Raw genomic sequence first — 22419 nt, 5'->3', positions numbered from 1 at the left:
AGCTGGATGGCTTCGGTGCGGGAGCCGGGCGGAGCGGCTTTTAGCGGGCGATCGTGCGGGAGGCGGGCGCTCGAGCGGGAAGCGGGATCGAGCGGCTCGTCTGTCGCGCACGAGAGGGAGGAGGCGGGGAGTGCGAGCAGGAATCTTCGGCGCTGGGAGGAGGCGAGCTTCCTGATTGCAGCGACCGGAATAAAAAAAGAATTGAGCGAAATGCCAACGGAAGAGAAGAGCTCCGAACAGGCAGAGGAAGTCGACCCCGAAGGAAGGAGCCATCCCTTCCTTTTTAGAATTGGAGCGGGGCAATAGCCGTTACTCTGGAACGATTGGGCGGGGAAATAAAATCATTTCCAAATGCAGGGGCAGGAAATAAATGGAAATAATTAACTCCTGAATTAATCTTAATTAAGACAAAAATTAAATAATCCATTTGAATTTTGAAATTTGAATTTCAAATTTAGGTGAGCTGGTGCCTAGCCCGCGTTCAGCCCGAGTCCAGCCTGAATCAAACTCGAGTCGGACCTGAGTTAAGCCCGGGCCCGCACACTGCTAAAAAAAAAGGTGCATCGATATCCATGCAATTCGCGCGAGTGTGGAACCACAACAATATGGGTGTCCTTTCTAGCTAAAGTAGACGTTCTGAACGCGTCGGCGCGGTCCGTTTCGTCATCCGAGGTCGTTCGAGCGAGTTTGTCAGCGGACGAGTCAAATCAAGTCAAAGTCGTGTGTGGTGCAGTGAGTGCGTGAATTGCGGCGTTTGCGAGTAATCGAGTCACAAAAGGTTCACATAAGGCCGTTTATCCTATAGGAACTCAATTTCAGGCCCTCTATATGTTGATCCTTAGCCCTTGCAACTAAAAGTTGAGTGCTTGGAACCACTCATGCGAGTTCTTCACAAAAATGAGTCAAGAAGTGACTTGAAGTTCTACGGGAGGTGGGCTCGATTACTAGTCCGCTAGGATGGTCAACCGGGAACTCCTAAGGCTAGTTTATGGGTTCTGGGAGTAGGAGACTAAGACCTCACAAAAATGAGGTCAACACCAACCCTAGCTCTTTGCCCCGAATAAGTGCTAGAGAGTTTTGGGTGAGTGTTTGAACTACCATTACTACGGATAAACCGTAGACCAGCCTGAGTCATGCAGGTGAACACCCTACACTTATGACAACAAAAGTTGATGCCAAGAGACTCCTAAATCAATGATCCTTGGACTAGAAATGACAAAAGAAGTGAGTGCCATAAGATTGGTACCTTGCTGAACGTGGGAGTTTGATGGGACAAAAGAGAGCAGACTATAACCAAGTAGCTTGATTAAACACTCAATTTGACTTTTAAGAGAAATAGAGTATTTCAGATTGTTCTAGGTAGAGGTTGGCTGTACTCTGTTGGATACAGAAGCTTGAAAGGTTTGGATGTAGGTTTCCCCTGGAGCTTCCAACCGTTATCACGAGTTTGGTTGGGTTTGTGACAGTAATCACAAGAAGGGTGACCAGCTCTGTGTGGAGCACTATTAGAGCACATACTTTGATAGACGGAGTAGAGACACCAAGCATGATAGGTCTCCGGCTCTGTGCGCAACGAATATCAGTGAAAGCAGCGCCAGTAGAAGGAAGAGGATCTCCACCAAGGGTACGATCCCAAACTTTGTTAAGATCTTTATTGAGGCAAGGCATAATTGCAATTGAGCCAATTGTGATGTTGGGATGTTGAGACATAATAAGATCCCTGATTGAGGGCAGGATAGGAGGAACCGACGGTTGGACAAGTTCCTGATCGCACCAAACGGGAAAAATCGACTTGGTGGATGGAGTTCATATCGGCGGAAGGGAGTTCCTAGCAACAGAAACAGTTGTTTGTTTGGATCAGGTAGTTCCGACGGCTGATCACACCAAATGGGAAGAACCGGTGCTGACTTCTTGGAGAAGAGGGGAAAACAATGCTTGCGCATTAGGTGTTCTGGAGACTGATTGCACGTACGGGAAAAAACCAGATAGGGTCTGCGGCATGAAGAGCGACAGGGAAAAAATTGGACTGACTGAGGCTGGCATTGAGTATTAGCGGCAGGAAGAGCGAAGCGGACAGACTGTGGCAAAGGAAGTTACAACTAGACGCTGAAGCATGAGCAGAAGTAGACGCTGATCTTGAGTGAAGCTGATGCAGATCGGAGTTGATGCTGAAGCATGTGTTCTGGAGACGGCCTAGAGCAGACGCTGAAGCAGGTGGCCTAGAGCAAGACTTGCCGGTTGAGGAGAAGTGGTCTGGACTAGCTAGCCGGCGGCACCTAGGTTAATGTAATGGTTTTGATATCGACATAGAACTAGGACAATCTTATTAATGCAAAGAGGGGCGGTATAAATATCTATTACATTATCTACCAGTAATGAAATAAATAAAAACATAATAAAAGGAAAAAGAAAAGTAAATCAAAGTAATTAATACAAAATTCTGCATATTAATATTCTAATATTTTGTATATAATAAAAGCAAGGTGTAAAAAAACAGATACAATTTGGAAAGGAACTGCATTAAAACTCAATTATGCCTACAGTAGTTTTGTAGTTGATTTTGCTGGTAGCAACTACCCCCAAACTCACCCTCGGTTGATGGCCAAATTGTGTTTGTATAGGATTGCTTAATACTGGAGCAGATCCAAACTGAGCAAAACCCACAAGGTTAGATTTTTAGTCTCCTAGTCCCACTTGTGGTGCCAGAATTTCTACTTTATGACCAAGTTTAGGAAGCTTGGCCGCCCGGCGGCCCACCGCATGTCAATGCTCAGGTCAGTTATGTCTGATATTCTCCCTCTCCTTCCTAATTTCTAGCTCCTTTGCGTTTTCTTATTGTTTTTACTTGTTCTTCCTACAGAACTATGGTGTCACAACTCGTGAAGCATGAGCGGATTGAAACAACAGTGGCCAAGGTAGCATTTGATTTTATTTTAATTTCCTTTTTTTGGTGTTGATTGGGCTTGGCATTTCGTCACTGATAATGGTCATCCAATTTTTTGAGGTCATTGATTTATCATTTTTGTTTTAAGAGTAATATTTTAGGGATAGAAAGCTTTATTTCATACACATACAGTTTGACTTCAATTCTACTTAATGCAAGGCAAAGGAAGTTCGACGTCTTGCTGACAGAATGGTACAACTCGGGAAAGAGGTATGCTTCATCCTCCCTTTTTTACTGAAGCTTAAAGGCATCTTCTTCATTGAAATCCCTGCAATTTTATTCTCCGAACCTATTAACAACTTTAATCATTAGAGGTGATATTTTGGACTTCCAATGTTGATAAGTTTGTTTACTTTTTCTGGAAAAATTACCATATTGAAGTATATGCCTGCTTGCTTTTGTGTTTATCTCAATGGTTGATATCTATTTGTTTGCAATGATTATTATAGGGTTTGAAGTGCCCTGTTTGTGGGTTAACCGAGTTTTTCATCTAAATGCGTTACCCTGAAAAGTAGATGCTTTAGTTCAAGTTTTAAAGCAACAATATTGATCTTATTACTTATTGTAAAAGTATAATGCCGTTCTTCCTTGTTTCTTTGGATGCAAGGTCAGTGATGATTTGTTTTAATAAAAAATTGTTATGAAAGATAACATGATAGCCTTGGAGGTTTTTCTTAAGCTTTTTTTCATCTTATTAAATGCAACCACCATCTTCATTTTTCTTAGGCATGTTCTTACCCACGATGGGATATTTCTATGCATTTTGGAAGTGATTCCATGTGGTATTGCAAGTGCTGATATTGATTGAATTTTGTCTGTTCTTTCCTATTTTAAATACTATTGTCTATTATTGTATTTTTTGTCATCTTATTATACTGTCATGAAGTGTCATATAATGTGTGTGCCTTCAAATTGGTTCTTATAAAATGCAATAGAGATTTAATCGACCAATAATCTCTAAAGCCCATAGCTCAAAGATGTTTCTTTAAATGAATTGTGAATTCAAAAAGCTTATTTTAATTTTGGGGGAGATCAAGGGATTCTAAAGGAGCTAACCCTTAAGGTTAATTACATCTTGGGAATATTTGAAAAAAAATATTAAAGAATTTGCATGTGCTCATTTTGGGCAGGGCAATTCAAGATCCAAGTTCAAAGAGATTTTGGCAAATGGTTGTATGAAATCTTGGGCTTTCTAGTCCGCTAGGATGGTTTAGTTCAAAGGAGACCACCTAGGAAAAAGGAAAATGGACTTACATGTCGAAAATACCAGATAATGAATTTTATTTTATTGGAGCAACTAGGGTCATGGCTCCTTGAGTTGCAAGAAGATTGTTTTCCCAATTGAAAAGATGGCTATGAGGAGCAGATTGATAAGGCAAACAATCTATCCTAAATGTTTATGGGAATGGCCTTAGTTTAGATCCCATGGTTCCTTTGAAGGCCCTTGCCTTCATTGTCAAAGAGGTAGTTTACTCACCTGACTATGAAGATCCTTGTCAGTAGCCATGATTTGCATTGTCTAAGAGAATCTCATAGACTTGGGATGTATGCACAAAAGGGAGAATTAGAATACAAGAGAAGAACTAATATTAAAGATGAGAATTAGCTTAAAGGATACGAGGACTAACATAAAGGATTTGAGGATTAACCTGCTGGACGAAAATGCTAACGTAAAGGATTGAAGGATTAGCCTAAAGGATAGGAAGATGGTCCTAGTTAAGTTTCTATGGTTTTTCATTTTTTCAGCTCTTTAAAGCTCTTGGTCCACTTAACTAAATTAACTTAAAGGATATGAGGACTAACATAAAGGATTTGAGGACTAACCTGATGGATGAGAATGCTTAAGGATTGAAGGATTAGCCTAAAGGATAGGAAGATGGTCCTAGTTACGTTCCTATGGTTTTTCATTATTTCAGCTCTTTAAAGCTCTTGGTATACTTAACTAAAAGTTAACTCAATTTAACTTCTAATATTCTTCAGAATAACAATGAGTTACACTGTCCAAAGGAGCTTATATGTTTTGAGGGGTAGGATAACGCATACATAGTTTAAGGTTGATGGACGAGATTTATACTTCACAATAAAAGGAGAAGCCCAGATTGGACTCATATTACCACTTTGATAGTACATGCCTTGATTGACATATGAAACAGAGGCTCTTCAAGCTAAAAGTGGAGCAAAAAAGAAAGTCTTCTATATTATGAATACACCCATAGAGGCTAAAGAGAGAGAAACTTTATTGCTTACTCCTTTTATGTGAATTATTAGATACATGCAAACTTACGAGTCCGTGTCATGACATGAGTCAACTTGGCTCTATGCTAAGAAGTTACTCGTGTAAGTTCAGCATGACAACCCATATGTTTGGTCACTTTATTGCTATAAATACTGATTAAGCATGCATAATTTAAGAAAAGTTTGATCTAGAGAGGTTATGCAATTATAATTTGGGGCATTCACATACATACCACCCAATACCTATATTTATTTACATATCTCACACATAAGTTTTGTTTTTTACGTTCCTCCCACCCAACTTTTATATCACATCAAAATACCATTATTATAACCTTTAAAATGTGAAATATACCATTTCGTGCATAAGGTGTCATATATGTAAAACTTATGTTATGTAAACACATAGGAATTGAATGGTATGTTTTTAAACCCGTAGAAATTGAATGGTTAACTCAATTTAACTTGTATTATTCTAATCAATAACAATGAGTTACACCGTCCAAAGGACCTTATAGGTCTAGAGGGGTAAGATAACACATACATAGTTTAAGATTCATGGACGAGATTTAACTCCACAATCACACAATCAAAGGCCCAGATTAGACTCATATTACCACTTTGATAGTACATGCCTTGATTGACATATGATTGACATATGAAACAGTAGGCTCTACAAGCTAAAAGTGGAGCAGAAAGGAACTCTTCTATAGTATGGAATACACCCATAGAGTCTAAAGAGAGAGGGACTTCGCATATAATTAAGGTGTGATTCTTAGCCTAAAACTATTGCAAATAAACACATTGCAACTTATTAGTTGAAGTTTTCATGAGAGGCTAATGAAGCCTAACATTTGGCTTACAATCTTGCATGAAATGGACAACCGTATAGACTCATTTAGGCACTTTTAAAATGTTAGGTCGTTTTTCTCATGTAGTTATGTATGAATAAGATTTACTCTAGGGTTAGTTTCAGTTATTAGGTTTCTCGGGATTGAGTTCTCTGAGTATTGGCTAAATGTTGGAGCGCATATGCTCCTCAAGTTCCCAAGTATTAGTTCAACTTAGGTTTGCATATTCAATTAGCCAATCTATATATTTTGATATTTTTGGTGTATACATCGTAATAAAATGGAATGAAGCCGTCTCTTTTTTATTAAACATTCATAGAAAATACATAAAAATTTATAAGAAAAGCTGGAGGCTGTCTCCGCTCAATTTGTACGCCCCTGGGCCGACCCTTTGCTCGATGATGAACAATCTGACTCATGTCTGGTCGAGCTAACAGACGGGCTGCTTGCTTGCGGCCAGATTGACCTTCTTCAGCCCGAGATCTTCAAGTGCAAAGTTCTTCTTCAGGACATGCTCGTAGTAGCGTGCAATGCGTCTCTTTACTTCCTTCTGACGGAGAGCAGATATGGTGCAGATCTTCTCCACCAAATTTAACGCAAGTGTTGTTCTCTCGTCATTTGCTTTCTGCCACTCTATCAAGTCATTAAAAGCTAAAGCAGTTACCACTTGTTGACTGTGGCGATTGTACTTGTACTGGTAACATAGCCTCCATCTTGTACAATAACATAATGGCGTTTGTCCTGTGGTGGTCGACGACATTGTTCGGGTCGCCTAAAGGATGGACTGTAGGACATCGCCCCATTTCCTCTTTATCTCCTTTAACTTTTTTTCTCAGTAGGTTCAAAATTATTTTGTTAGCAGCTTCGATCTGTCCGTTGGTTAAAGGTTGATGTACTGACACATTTTAGTTTGATGCCTTGGCTTTGGTAGAAGTCTTTCACTTCTTTGTCCGTGAATTGGGTTTCATTGTCTGTGATGAGGACGAGTTGCTGTCTATACCTGCAAATGAGGTTTGTTTAGATAATGTTCTAAACAATCTCCGTTATTATGTGAGTGAGCAGCTTTGCTTCTATCTAATTAGTGAAATAATCCACCGTGACTTGGAGAAACTTATGCTGGCCTTTTGACAGTGAAGTGACTTTAGGATATCGATTCCCCAGTCAGTGAAAGGCTAGGGACTGACGATCGGCTGCAACCTTTGGGTTAGCTGATGTTGTAGTGGTGCGTTCTTCTGGCACTGCTCGTACATCTTTGAGAATTTTTCTCTATCATTTAGGAGTGTTGGTCAGAAGCATCCTTCTTGCTCGTACCTTTTTGAGAATTTTTCTGTATCATTTAGGAGTGTTGGCTAGAAGTGTGTGCATGGGTCTTTCATCCTGATTAACTTCCACAACTCCTGAATGTATCTCTCGTAGGAGATTCCTCTTTTCACCCTCGCACATGCATCTCAAATAAAGAGAGGTGGTCGACTTCTGAAAGAATTTTCTTTCAATCAATAGGTATTGGGCGGCCTTGCATTGAGCCTTTTTGGATTGGTGATTTCTTCCTCTATTTTTCTAGTCTACAGGAAGTGGGCGTAAGGATCCATATAGCTACTAACTTGTTCAGTCTGCACCTTTATTACTTTGGATTCCTCGAATGTTGTTCACAATAACTTTCGAGCCTTCCCTTCCCTCAAGAAGATACACTTAGAAAGGATGTCCACCTATTGATTGGCCTTCGTGGTCATGTGCTCTATTCTGAAATTGACAAATTTTCAAATTTCAGCTTTGGCTTTGCTGAGATACTTAGCCGTCATTTGCCTCTGGCTTCGAATTCTTTGTTTACCTGGTTCACCAGCTGGGAGTCTAACTTTACGTGCAAATGCCCGGAGCCGAAGCCGTAGGCTAGACGCAATTTGACAATGAAGGCTTTGTACTTTGCCTGGTTATTGGTGACCTCAAACTCAATGGCTATCGAATGGTAGTATGCTCTCCAGTTGGACTGCTCAAAGCCAGTCCTATTCCTTCTCACCCATGATTAGAGGCTCCATCGAAGTACAAGGTCCATGTCATTCAGTCGACATTGGTCCCTTCGCTTGGCAAGCACTGTTCCATGAAGTTTACCAGGAAATTTGTTGCCGCTTATGCTTTGATGGCTATTCTTGGGATGTGGGCGATGTCAAATTCACTTAGCTCCATTAGGGGTATAAATGAGCCGAGCTTGAGCAAGCTCAAGGCTTGTTCGTGTTCGACTCGTTAAATTTATTTTTGCACGTGTTCAGTTCATTTATAATTCGAGCTTTAAAATATTGTTCGTGTTGGACTCATTTATTTAACAAACGATTTGAACATGAGTTGCTTAACGAGTCAAAAACGAGCTGTTTATGAACAACAAGCTTTTTTGACAGCCCTAACTTGAGATGGGATCGGGCTTAGGCTTGTTTTTTTCTTTTTGGCATTTAAATACATACCAACCAATTCTTATCTTTTCACATATATAACACCTAAATTTTACATTTTGCATTTATACCATTGTCTCTTATATACATTTTTTAAAATATAATATTAAAAAAATGATATAAATAATTTTTTTATTACTTAAATTTCAAGCCAAAATGAGACAAATACGAGCAAACAAATCTTTAGTTTTGTTCAACTTATTTATAAATCGAGCTCAAAAAAATTATTCTTTTTCGACTCGCTTGCTTATCAAACGAATCAAACATGAGCTATCTAACGAGCCGAACACGAGCTGTTTGCGAACAACAAGCTTTTTTGATAGCCCTAAGCTCCACCACACACTTTAGGAATTGGCTAGAGTGCTTCGGTCGAGTGAGGACAGATTTCAACGCATGGTCACTGAATATCCGAATAGGATGCATTGAGAAGTTTGGTTTGAGCCAGCGAGCTGCATAATCAAATCAAAAGCTAATTTTTTCTTGATCAGATACATGAGTTCAACATTCCATAGGACTCTACACTGTGCTGGTGTAGTAGATTGGGAATTGCTTTCCTAACCCTTCACAAACTAGTACAGAAGTTGATGTCCTCAGGTCCTACTATGTACAAAGAGAGCTTTTCATTTGGCTTTGGGCTTTGCAACAATTGAAGTGATACTAAGTAATCCTTTAACTTCATGAATGCTTCCTCATTATCAGTCAACCATACGAAGTTCATGGTATTTCTAAGTGTTTTGAAGAAAGTTGAGCATTTGTCTCTTGCTTTCGAGATGAATTGACTAAGATCTGTTATCCGACCTATCTACTTTTGGACTTCTTTGGTGCTTTAGGGGGAAGACATGTTTAACAATGTCTGCACTTTTTCAAGATTTGCTTTGATTCCCTCTGCATTTAAGAGGTAGCCAAAGAATTTGCTCGTAGAGGCTCCAAATGTGCACTTAAGTGGGTTTAATTTCATGTTAAATTTTTTAAGTTTTACAAATGTTTCTTTTATGCTGGTTATATTTTGTTTGACCGACTAACTCTTAACACTAATACATCATCAACATACACTTTAATATTCTTGCTCTTTTCATGAGACGTTGGTAAGTATCCCCAGTGTTTTTAAGCCCAAAGGGCTTTACATTACAACAAAATACACCCTCACTAGTAATAAAAAAAAACTTTTCTATAGCCCCGGGGTGTATTTTGATCTGTTGGTAGCTAGAAAATGCATCTATAAAGCTCATTACAGAATGCCCGACTGCTGATTCCACCTGTGCATCGATCCTTAGTAAAGAGTAGCTGCTTTTTAGGCAAGTTGAGTATAAGTAGGTGAAGTCGACACACATCTTCTATTTGTCGTTCACCTTCTACACCATGACCACATTGGAGACCAACATTGATTTTGCCCCTCTTGGATGTAGCTGACTTCCTTGAATTTTTGCACCTCCTACCTAATCAGACCCATCACGTCATTGCCAAGTATTCAATCTTCTGCTTCATTGGTCGAGAGGCCAGATTGACATTCAACTGGTGGCAGGTGACGTCCAATGGTATGCCTGACATCTCCACCGCTAACCAGACGAATAATTCATGATGCTCTCGGAGGTTTTCGACCAACTAATCCTTATGTTTTGCATCAAAAGTTTTACTAATTAGGAAACACTTACCAGGCTCCCTTTTGGTTACGGGTATGTCCATGATGGTCTCATTGGTCTTGAGACCCCCTTCATTTTAGTGTTTGAGATTGAGCGACTCTTGCTACACTTTGCCAACTGCTTGGAGATAACAATTTTGAGGCTGCTCTAGGTTTTCTCGCACAGTGATTTTCCTCAATGCCATCCAGAACCTTCATTGCTATGTGGTATGTAGAGACCACAACCTGGTAGCCATTCAGGAGGGGGCGACCGATGATTGCATTGTACATCAGTGGAGAATCCACCACCAAAAACTCCATGTGCACAATTTTCTCGCCATTCTATCCGTAGGTGATTGGTAGTGTTATTACTCCAATAACTTCCTTTCCTCCCCCCGAGAATCCAAAGAGAGGTCCAGTCGGTGCTACCAATCTGTCGGTGTTGTGCAAAGTACTATCGATCTGGTAGTTGCTGATCATGGTAGTTATGAAAATGACATCATTGTTGGGGTTCCCTTTGGGAGGTTTATCGACATCGATGAAGATGAGTGGTGATGGGTGTTGTGCTTTGGAATGATGGCGGCCACGCATAGGTCGCCAACCCAAACCTTTCTTGGCCGGCACGTTTTGGGGGTGTTGCGGCTTTTACTATGATAGCCGGAACTAACCTAGCAATTTGAATGGCATTAGCCCTTGTCTGTTCTGGATTTCTTCACTCAGAGCCTTCTTGTGTCTCTGCCTCACCGCTTCGGGTGCCACGAACTCCTTAAGCTTCCATGCTCTGATGAACTCCTCGATTAGGCTTTGGATGTGTCGACATTCCTCTGTGTCATGACCGTGACCATGATGATATGCACAATACTTCCTAGGGTCCCACAAAATATGAGCGACGCTTTCTTGAAGTACTACTTGTTTTAGATGATTTCCACTAGTTCTTCCATCAACACCCTCAAGGGCGTGGTCCTCTGTGTCTTGTGTTCATTCTCAAGCGGCTCATGATATCGAGATGGCACATGGTCGGTGTACCTCTGTTGTCCATCATGTTGGTTGTTTTGGTCGGCCCCCTTATGCTCTCGGGGCGACCGACTGTCCTCGTGCTTGGGACGGATGGCTGGATGCTGATCCTTTGTAGATCTCCACCCACTGTTCTATTGGGTTCACTTTTGCAGACGGTTGGATGGTTCTTGTTTGTAATAGTGGTCGTGGACATTTTCCTCAGCGGTGATGTGCTTGTTGGCCATCTCAAGCAAATCGGCCTGTTTCTAATCCCTTGGTTAAGGCTGCATGAGCCATTTTGGGCTCTAAGTCCCTTACTTCCAGCATCTCCTCCTTTAACCGAGTGATGTAAGAACACAAGATCTCATGCTCTCCCTGCTTGTTGTGCTCTCTTCGGTGGTTTCTGCACTCAGGCAAATCGAGCCACGAATAATCACTTGAAATCAACAAAGGATGTGATTACCTCAATGAGTAACCCATTGAATCACCCGAGGACTGATTTCCTCAGCATGCCAAAGAAAAGACGAAATTTTAGTGCGTTAGTATTTTTGAGCTGGCAGACCGATGACTCAAATGATGCGATGTGATTGATCGGGTTAGACCAACCTTTTAGGAATCAGGTGAAGGGGCTTTGAACTTCTTTGGGAGTTCAACGACCTAAATCTGTCTCGGGATTGCGTTCTCCCGCTATAGGAGGGCCTCTGTGCGCTGCCCAAGTCATTGTTTGTTCACAAGCGCAAACTCAACACTATCTTGGTACTAGGATTCAACGTCTCTCTCAACACCCTAAGCCGCTCAGCGGCCTTGGGGTTTTGGTTCTTCTAGTCGGTGACTTTGGTTTTGTGAAAACTGCTCCGTGCCTCCAAGGATTACTCGGGTCAACTCTACCACCTGCCCCAACATCTTGTCCCTCAACTCTAGATTTTGTTGTCGCGTAAGTTTCCTTGTGTAATCCATGTTTCTTGTCTCTCTCAGATGGGCTTGTTCTATGAGTTTTGCTCTTCTTATTGTTGGTATGTTCATGCTCACCATACCTTTTACGATGTTGACTTTGAGATTGCCCCGTCCCGAGAAGGCGTTCTCCCGCTAAAGGGGGGCCTCCGTGCGCTGCCCAAGTCATTGTTTGTTCAGAAGCGCGAATTCAACACTATCTTGGCACTAGGATTCCACGACTCTCTCAGCACCCTAAGTCGCTCAGCGGCCTTGGGGTTCTGGTTCTTCTAGTCGGTGACTTTGGTTTTGTGAAAACTGCTCCGTGCCTCCAAGGGCTGCTCCGGTTAACTCCGCCATCTGCCCCAACATCTTGTCCCTCAACTCTAGATTTTGTTGTCGCGTAAGTTTCCTTGTGTAATCCATGTTTCTTGTCTCTCTCAGATGGGCTTGTTCTATGAGTTTTGCTCTTCTTATTGTTGGTATGTTCATGCTCACCATACCTTTTACGATGTTGACTTTGAGATTGCCCCGTCCCGAGAAGGCGTTCTCCCGCTAAAGGGGGGCCTCCGTGCGCTGCCCAAGTCATTGTTTGTTCAGAAGCGCGAATTCAACACTATCTTGGCACTAGGATTCGACGACTCTCTCAGCACCCTAAGCCGCTCAGCGGCCTTGGGGTTCTGGTTCTTCTAGTCGGTGACTTTGGTTTTGTGAAAACTGCTCCGTGCCTCCAAGGGCTGCTCCGGTTAACTCCGCCATCTGCCCCAACATCTTGTCCCTCAACTCTAGATTTTGTTGTCGCGTAAGTTTCCTTGTGTAATCCATGTTTCTTGTCTCTCTTAGATGGGCTTGTTCTATGAGTTTTGCTCTTCTTGTTGTTGGTATGTTCATGCTCACCATACCTTTTACGATGTTGACTCTTATATTGCCTCGTAAAATGCTCCCAAGGTATAGAGCCTAGGAGAGAGAGAGAGAGAGAGTAGATTGGTTTGAATAATCTATTTTTGCATTTTGCTATAGAAAGGTCCCTCTATTTATATATTAGGAGGTATTAAGTGTACATTTTACCTTGCCTATCCCTGTTTGAAATAAGGACCTCTTGGGGCATTTAGGTCATAAATAAATACAAGAGTAAAATAACAAATGAATAAAATAAAATAAAAAGAGGTCTCCAATTTGACTCTCTCATTCTCCAGTCGTCAGAGGTTGGGTCTTTGGTCGGTTTATATAAGAGTCTTCAGTTGGTCGAACTTAGGCTTTCGGTTTGTCAAACCGTGGGCTTATGGTAGGTCGAATTAGGGGTTTTTGGTTGGCCATACTGTAGTTCTTTGGTTGCCCAGGGTTTGGATCTTCGGTTGGCCAGACTACGGGCCTTCGGTTGGCCAATGTATGGACCTTAGATCACCAGGCTATGGACCTTTGGCGGGCCAGGCTACAGACATTTGGTGGGCTTGGCTACAGGCATTTGGCGGGCTAGGCTACAGACCTTCGATCGGCTCAGGTATGGACCTTTGGTTGGCTCGCCCTCTTGATCTGATTAGCAATTATCTCTTTTTCTTTTTGATGAGAATCTGATTATCATGATGAGATTAGGTTGTCAGGTAGAAGATAGTTTACCGTCATCTAATAGGTTGCTCAACCCCCTTCAACAAGAATGCCGCTAGGGAGTTGTGTAGATGCCTTATTGGGTGCTAGTGTCCGTGAATGGTTTTTGAGGGTTTTTCCGCGGTGAATTGTAGTGTTTTTTCGAGGGGCTTGACTGTTCCCCTTTCTTGGAGGATGTTCCTTGGTCCTTGCCTGAAGGGGTTGTTGTTCAGCAGTATATTTTCCCGGAGTAGCCTTGGTCAGTCCTTGGATTTCATGGGTTTATGTTGTTGTGATCTCTTACTTTTGGTGGACCATCTTTAGCCACACTTTTATTTTAGGATCATAAGATTTCTCTGGGATTCATGCTGACAAATTATGGGTGTACACAAGGGTAATCTTTGTGAAATGATGTTAAATGGGTGGAGAAATATGAAGTAGGGCTAGCCAAGGAGAGCCTTCGCCTTGACTAGATTGGCATCATTTTATTTTATGTTTATGAGGTAAAGGAACATCTTATAAGAAAGTCCTTTAAATTAGACTCTGGTATGAATTATTTTTGGAGAGGTTCAAGAATGTTGAGAGCTTCTACTCTCTTATCTCTGATGCTGTGTCTTCGAAGGCCAAGCCTAATGATGAAGAGGAAAGCAATGCACCATCAGAAAGTTGTCTCTTTATTATTTTTACAGTTTCTTTTTTAAATTAGTTGAGTTTAAAATGCTTGTACTTAACATTTATTGATGATTGACATAACTTTTACCAATGTCTGTTTTCTTTTTTTTTCCACATGTATTTGTGATTTTAATGTTCATATTTGAATTCCAAACTATTGTGCTGAGTTCTTATTCTTATTATGGAGTTGGTTTCACGTTTTTAGAGTTGTTGAGTTGAGTTTAAGGGTATATTGAGTTAACTTCTCCCAAATATGTTGAGTGGAGGTGGTTTTTAGGATGTGTTGAGTAAATATGAGCTGAGTTCAAGAGTCAAATTTTCCAATTCAAATGAAAACTCGTGATATGGCTTTTTGAGCCTTGCTTTCATTTTTTTATACATCTTTGGGCTAGTGCTTGCTTAGGATGGCTTTTACCTTCTTCTGTAGCTTTTTTATTAATTATAGGGATAAAATGATGATCTAGACTTATCGCTTAAAAGAAACCACTTTCACTTTTAATGCTGATCTTGTCACAAAAGAACGAGTACATTTTAGAGTGAGTTTTTTGTCAAAAGGATGCTGAAAATGTTTGGCGCGATGCTTAATCATTTAAAAAATAATAATAATAAAATAAAATAATTGGAATATGAATCTTGAAGTTGGCCAACTTTAAGCTGAACCTGAAATGAGAAATTTTGTCTTCAATGTGTCATCCGATAATTGTAATTGTGATACATAATTTGAAAGATATTGAATATTCTTACTTGCTTGGATTTGCCTCTTTTCCTTTAAATGATTTTTATATTTTGAATTAAGTATAATGTTGACTTCATCTGGTGGATTGTTCCTCTATTGGTGGACTATAGTAAGTAGTTTCATAGTTTTTAAACTTGACTTTAACCTCAGATCACTTTGATCTCTTTTTTAAATTATTCTATATTTTCCCGAACTAGTCAGAACGGTCACTTGGGAATTAAGTTTTTTAAATATAAATTAAGTTTCTAGAATTACTCGATGTCATTTTGAAAGTTGACGTTTGGCTTAGATGAAATTTCTTAAATTATATATATTCATATCTTTCTTTCATCCTTTCTTTTTATTTTTTAACAAAATAAAAGGTCTTTAAAGTGGAACAAATTTCTCTGATCATGAAAAACAGTTTCAGCTTATGACGGGAAATTGTATGCAATAAGTAGTAGGACTTTAGTCTATTTGACAGTGCAAATTAAGTTTGTCCGATCAAAAAAGATGGTGTAAATTTTAAAGCACATTAGATTAATGATAGAGTTTTAATAATATTTTGAACTTTTTTAGAAGATTTTAAAATTTGCTTATTTGTAGCCCCAATCTACTTATTAGTTTTTGGGTAATAGATTGAGGCAACCTTGAGTGGGATCTCTTATGTTGGGCAAAAACAATTTGTATTTAGAAATTATGCTTGTTTAGATGAAATTATAAGTAACTTCTGTAGTAGTCTTTGCCAATTGTTTCACTTCTGTCTAGTTTGTAAAGTGGACAATCATTATCCAGATGAATTTTCTTTGACCAAGTGCTAGGTGAAAGGGCCAACGCCATTCACCAGACAATGAACATCCATGGACTGAAAATTGGTTGGAGGTTATGGGAATGCTCTAACTGCATTGGTGCAATTGTTTTGGCTTTGAACACATCACTTAAAGAATTCCTCCACTTTTTTATTGAAATTGGCTAGAAATACTCTTATATAAAAATTCTATTTGCCAATCTTTTTCCCATGAGTGACTTCTACCACCTTCTGAATGCAACTTCTTAAAGATCCCCTCAATCTTTCACTTCTTGATGGTCATAAAGTTAATGTGTTGAGAATTTGTAGGATGCATTTTTATTTGGTGGAAACCAGTTGTGTCAAAAATTTTTTGATCGGAAAATCATTTATGAAGTCAATTAACACGTTTTATGAGATTGGGTAGTCTTCCTTAGGATAGACTGAGTTTAGGTTGGTGAAATCAACATAAATTTCATTTCCTGCAAAAATTTTGTTTCATGATCGCATTGGAGATCTTTTATGGGTGATACACTTCTCTGATGAAGCAATCCTCTAGTAATTTTTGCACTTGACAACAGATGAGTTTGGCTAATGTTATTTAATATTTTTTTGTATAATTGGCCTCGTCGATTTTCTCACGTTGACTTGATGGCAAGCAACATTTGCATCCACCCTTGGCATCCTGGCAGCTAACTAGGTGAATGTTTGAATATTTTTTGGGAGAGCATTTGTAAGATGGTGGTTTTTCTTGATCGTACAGGATGCTGAACCAGAGATTTTGACTCTCTTTTTCGTTTGAGATAACGGACTTCTGCAACAACCACTAAAGTTTTGAGTCCAATCTCCTTTGAACCATCATTCGCAAGGCTTTTTGGACACTCGATAGCTTTTGCTGAAACATGTCCTTAACTACATTAGGTTTCCCCAAACAATGCTAATATGTTCTATTGATACAAATTTTATAGCATTGTGGTGGGTGGAGACAAGCTTAGGGGGGTTAGGAGAGGACAACATATATTTTGTTGCAAGTCATTGGGAAGTCATCTATAATGTAGCTTTCCATGGTGGTGTATTGCTGCATTCCTTCTCCCTCAAGTGACCGACAATCTAAATAATCCCTTCAGCTTCCCTGCATTCACTAGAGAGACCACGAAGTGGCCTGAAAGTACGTCTCATGCAAGCAAAATGAAGGTTCATCTTTTCAAAAAAGACTCGTATAAAAATTATGTTAATTGAAACTCTCGTGTCAACACTCATCGCATTGTAAGGGTATAGAATTTAAATTTATTATCCGGCAGCTCCAGAATATTGCTGACAAGAATGACTGAAAAACAAAAGAGGAGAGAAAAAGAGAGACTAGGGGTAGAGCTGTGATTTCTTATTCCATTTCTTGCGAATAAAAGACCTATGCAAATTATTTCATTTTTCTTAAGCTTGCTCTATGACCTCCTATTTATGGGTACGCGTTAAGACTCAACACTATAGGAGTGATTATTTATGAGAAAATGTAAATTACATGACGATATGCCATCTTCGATTACATTAAGTTTGCATTACTGATTTTCATATGATGAGTGGATCCTCATGTAGTTGTTGGCTTTGTTCACGAGTACCAAATCCTAGCAATATGGCTTGGAAGATTTACCTAGTTGATCACTGGCATTAAGTTCATCAAGCAAGTTGGTTTGAGCTGTCTTGGCACCAGGAAACTTCTTGTAGTTGGGCTTAAGGCGAAGTGGCTCTGCTGAAATGCTTGGTGAATTCAGCTTGTTGGGTAATTGAGTTGAGCATGTGAACACTTGTCAACCAGCGGAGTGGCCTTGAACTTAGCCCAGATGATTTCAGGTTTGCAATAGAAGTCTGTCGTATTGCTTCAATTGGTGCAATCATTGACAGAAAAAACCACAAAGGAAACATGAAATTTATTTTGAAATAACCAGAATAAAGTTTGGAAAATAAATTTAATGGGAGATTAAAGAATCATAAGGAACCATCACCTGTATTGATTGAAATTAAATGCAATAGAAATATCAGGTGGTATAGTGGGATCTTAACAGCTTTAGCCGTTCGAAGCTTTAAGGAAATGTGAATGATATTAATCATCAAAAACAAGTTATAAAGGAGAAGAATTGTTGAGCTTTCTAAGCTTATGAAGGTTCTTTAACTTTGAATGAATGTTAACCACACAAAATAAACATCATTGAGGTAGACTTTATTTCTAAATTATTGGAATCAACCTTGTTGAATCAGTTTGGCTGTCCTTACCAGACAAAGCACTCTTGTTGCACACTGTTAAGCATGCTGGAACCCACATTTTGCTATATCCGGGGTTGCTTGTCAAAGTGAAGAGCTAGTCTTAAGCTGTAGAACTTTGCTTCGTAAGTTTATTTATATACAATGAAAAACTTTTCCTTTGACCCACCAACAGTTTAATAACATTAGTATGTTTAAGCAGAATTGCCACGTGAAATTTGGATAACTTTTTCAATCCCATAGCTTTTAGCTAAAATTGAAATTAATTTACAATATTTTGATGCTGCCTTACAAAAATCAAGAAAAATGTTGTCATCCCTTCTGCTATTGAGAGGCCTTGTAATTGAAACTTTATCTTTTGGGTTTTCGTAGAAATGAATGGAATATTGCCTTTATATAGTTGCTTGATTGCATTCTTACTCGATTAATATTTTATTTTCAGGGAACACTAGCTGCTGCACGGCGTGCTACTGCTTTTGTTCGAGGAGATGATGTTATGCATAAGTTGTTCACAGAGCTGGCTTATCGCTACAAGTATTCCTTATATTATAATTTTAATTCTCATTTCAAAAGTTCCATAGCCTCATCCATTATGTAAATTCTTCCTTTGGTAAAAGAGATAGAGAAGGTGGATATACAAGACTGCTTAGAACCCGCATAAGAATTGGGGATGCTGCCCCATTGGCTTATATTGAGTAAGTTTCTTGAAATTTTCCGTCATTATGACTTCTTATCTCTTGCCTTCTTTTCTTTTAATTGAACAATTTCAATGTCAATCAATTCAATTCTGATCTTCTCAATTGATTTTCTGGTTAGTTTGGCACAGTATTGCCATCTGTTTTTTCGGTCTATGATATGCGTGAGGTTTTATCATCTTGATATTAAGTTGCATTTGTTTTTTGAATGTGTCGCTTTATGATTGTAGTTTTATAATAACATTACTTTTGGCATTTTGCATTGAAATTTGATGCTCTGTCGAAATGGTCAAATAAGATTAATGAGAATCGGAGTGAGTTCACTTAAGCAAATTTTTTTTTTTGTAATCATTGAGAAACATTCACCTTAGCCTTTTCATCATTAGGCATCCCAATTGTTTAGGTCTCACTTTGATGAATATTTACTTTTTTAATTATTTGTGTCAAGAAGTGTGTGCAATTATGTAGTCATTTTCCTTTCATATTCTTTTCCCATTAATTTTATTGACTCATTTTATTAATGCATTTTCTACTCTCTTATGTGCTGTCAAATTTTTGTAATTTTATCTTTATTAGGGACTATTTTCATCTTCTTAGATTGCCATTGGGATCATAATACGTGCATGAATTATATTACTACTTCATGCCCCCTGAGTTTATTAACTGGTTATCTTCCCCTTGTTAACAGTTAGTCTCCATGTATTTTGAACTCAATTTTTATTACCCTTTTCACAGGTTCGTTGACAGGGAGAATGAACTAAGAGAAGCTAAGCCTCCCACACCGCAACCACCTGAAAAGCCTCCAATGGATCCTTGGAAGAGGTCTCGTGTCAGCAAACAGTGGCCTTCAGCTTCAATTTCTCCAACGCAGGCTGCTACAGCATCTGAAAATTAAATTGACAACCATTCCACGTCTCTTTGGAGGTACAAACAATATTGATTGATTTGTAATCAATTAATACTCAGTTAAGGAGCGTGTTTCTGTATTCAATCTTGTTAATTTTCCTCTACTTTAGACCTGCATTTTCTAGACTTTTCAAGTCATCTAAGATATTATTGATTTGTTGTGCATTTTTTAATTTTAATTATGACTTTTCTTTATCATTATATTGATGAGAGCTTTGCTCGATGCTTTATTCGCAATGCATCTGTCTCTCTCTCTCTCTCTCTCTCTCTCTCTCTCTCTCTCTCTCTCTCTCTCTCTCTCTCTCTCTCTCTCTCTCTCTCCTATATATATATATATATATATTGGGAAAAAAATGCTGAGAAGTATTTTCTTTTTATTACAAGCGCAAAGTAAATGATCTAAGATATTTTTATAATTATTATGATAGAATTAATTTGTACTATTCTACTATTAAGGGACTAAAATTCACTTTTCATCCCAAGATAATTTTTCTATCTTGTATTGCAAATCAGAAGTGTTTTGATTTTTTTATCATAGAAAAATGTATAACTTTTTTTTGTATGATTTATATACATGCCGTCAATTCCTATGTATTTACATATTCAACGCACTTCAATGTTGACATGCATGTAAATGTGTATTTCAACTTTTAAATTTGAAATTGTGACATTTTTTATGTGATATGAAGAATTATGTGGTATAACTGTAAAAGGTCAAGTTTAGGTGCTAGATATGTAATTACATTAGGCTGAGTAGCTGTCCTGGTGAGTGAACTTGTAGCATGAATTCGCACTATTCTTCCATTAAGAGACTAAGGGTGTGTTTGGGGCAGCTTGTGCTTATCCAGATAAGTAGCTTATCCTGAAATCTGAAATGCGGCTTGCATGTGTGCATGTGGTCCGCAGTGTTCGACCCGCGACCTGCGTTTAGTGTAAACGCCCAACCGCTTTTTCGAATAAGCTACCGAAACGTGTTTTCCAAATGGTGAAGCGACATTTTGAAAACGCCGCCCGCACTTATAAGCTGCCCCAAACCAGCCCTAAAATCCAATTTTCATACCAAGGTAATTTTGCTATCTTGTATTTCAAATCAGTGGTGTTATGATTTTTTCTAATCTTACAAAAAAGATATATAGTTTTTGGAAGATTTGCATAAATACCACTGAAATGTTACATATATGCCACCTTATGCATGTAAATGTGTATTTCACCTTTTAAAATTATGCTATTTTCGATGTGATATGAAGTATTAAAGTGGTATAAATGTAAAAGTGCACATCTTGGTATAACAACTTTTTATAATTTTTTTTTTGGGGTTCGGATCTCACAATAATAAATATGCACAATGGATATAATCAATGATATGACTGATATATGGGATTTATGCATAATAGTTAAATAATCTAGTGTATAGCTGGCATGAGGTTATGCGTTTTAAGATGATTAGGCCAAGTGTTACACACATTTTTGGTTAATTAAGTTGAGCCTATAAATGCAACAATTGCTAGTAATGGTGTTACATGATCGAGTAAGATTGTAGCTGGTTTTTTACCTTCTACGTAGTTATAGAAGATGGATACACTCTAAAAAGTTAATCGTGTCGAATAACATATTTAAGTGTCCTCTTAATAACTATACATGGTGATGTATTAAAGCTGAGTAATTAACTTATTAAGTGTAATAAATAAAGTCACATAAATGTAAAGTTTAATTATTTTAGTACGTCATGTAATAAAAAATATTAATGGCAATAATAAAAAACATGAAAACAAAAATAGCTTGTGAAGTGATGAATATGCGATGAATTTGAATCTAATTATATAGAAAAATGAATATATTAATATTTATGTGATTTGGTATGCTCAATTGCAAAGTTAACATCAAGGCAATAATTGTATTTAGGATTCTACTGCACATGCAAATCTCCCTTCGATCCTAGATTTTAAAGAAATCACAAACTTTTTCCTTGGAGAGATATACTTTTACTCGGGAAGCATATCTCCACCTTCTTCATTAAGGTCAGACACCACCGCTAAATTAAAACTTAGAAGACTTTTCAAGAGCCTTCCAAAGTGATTACATACTTCGAGTTTGTTTAATATCACTTTTATTTTTTCTTTAATATTTTTTATTTTTATTTTAATTGTTTTTGTATTGACTTGAAAAAAAATATGTTTGACCTATTTGATTAAGGTATGATTATTTTTTAAAACACTCAAAATACCCAAAAGTTATATTGAGTGTTTTTAAGAACATATCTATTATAATTATTAGTTTTTAAAAGCACATTAACAAACATGCTTTAAAAAATTAAGGAAAAAAAACAAAAAAATGAAATTGATCCCAAACAAGCCCTTAAATACTAATCAAGGAAATTACAAGCCTTTATAATAAGTATAATTTTAATACAAATAAGTGAAGGATACTAAAAATATATAAAATTTAATTTCAAGATTAAAAGAATTGTTTCTCAAATAAATCTCAATAGACAAAAAATATGAACATGTATGACTTTTCTTCTTGAAAATGCTAAAACATTTATTGTCAAAATACTATCATATTTCTTACTGTAAATATATGCAAAATTATAAATCTATTATAACAGATATAAGGCGGTATAAATAGAGTACTATACGACTAAGAGAGCAAACCAAAATTATCTTTCAAGAGTTTAAATTAAATTAAATTCACTTCTCAATGGTTTTAAGCAGCAATAGTTATTAAAATAAGAAATAATTAATTTTTTAAGAAATTATGATGAATATTTTTATAATTCAAACTAAGTAAGA

General features: G+C 38.1%; 1 protein-coding gene across 1 annotated transcript in view; it reads left to right on the top strand.

Moving 5' to 3' along the window:
• Window positions 1–19831, top strand: part of LOC110026361 (50S ribosomal protein L17-like) — a 42968-nt gene extending 23137 nt beyond the window's left edge. Inside the window, exons 3-8 of the mRNA XM_020727260.1 lie at window positions 2622–2774; window positions 2861–2915; window positions 3104–3154; window positions 18472–18563; window positions 18647–18724; window positions 19460–19831. Of these exons, the coding sequence (XP_020582919.1) occupies window positions 2719–2774; window positions 2861–2915; window positions 3104–3154; window positions 18472–18563; window positions 18647–18724; window positions 19460–19619 (492 nt within the window). The 5' untranslated portion in view covers window positions 2622–2718 and the 3' untranslated portion in view covers window positions 19620–19831. The remainder of the gene's footprint in view (window positions 1–2621; window positions 2775–2860; window positions 2916–3103; window positions 3155–18471; window positions 18564–18646; window positions 18725–19459) is intronic.
• The last annotated feature ends 2588 nt before the right edge of the window (window positions 19832–22419 follow it).

The sequence above is a fragment of the Phalaenopsis equestris genome, unplaced genomic scaffold, assembly GCF_001263595.1.
Source record: "Phalaenopsis equestris unplaced genomic scaffold, ASM126359v1 Scaffold000368, whole genome shotgun sequence".
In the NCBI taxonomy this organism is placed as follows: domain Eukaryota; kingdom Viridiplantae; phylum Streptophyta; class Magnoliopsida; order Asparagales; family Orchidaceae; genus Phalaenopsis; species Phalaenopsis equestris.
The sequence above is the reverse complement of the archived record's forward strand: the minus strand, read 5'-3'. Positions and strand labels throughout refer to the sequence as shown.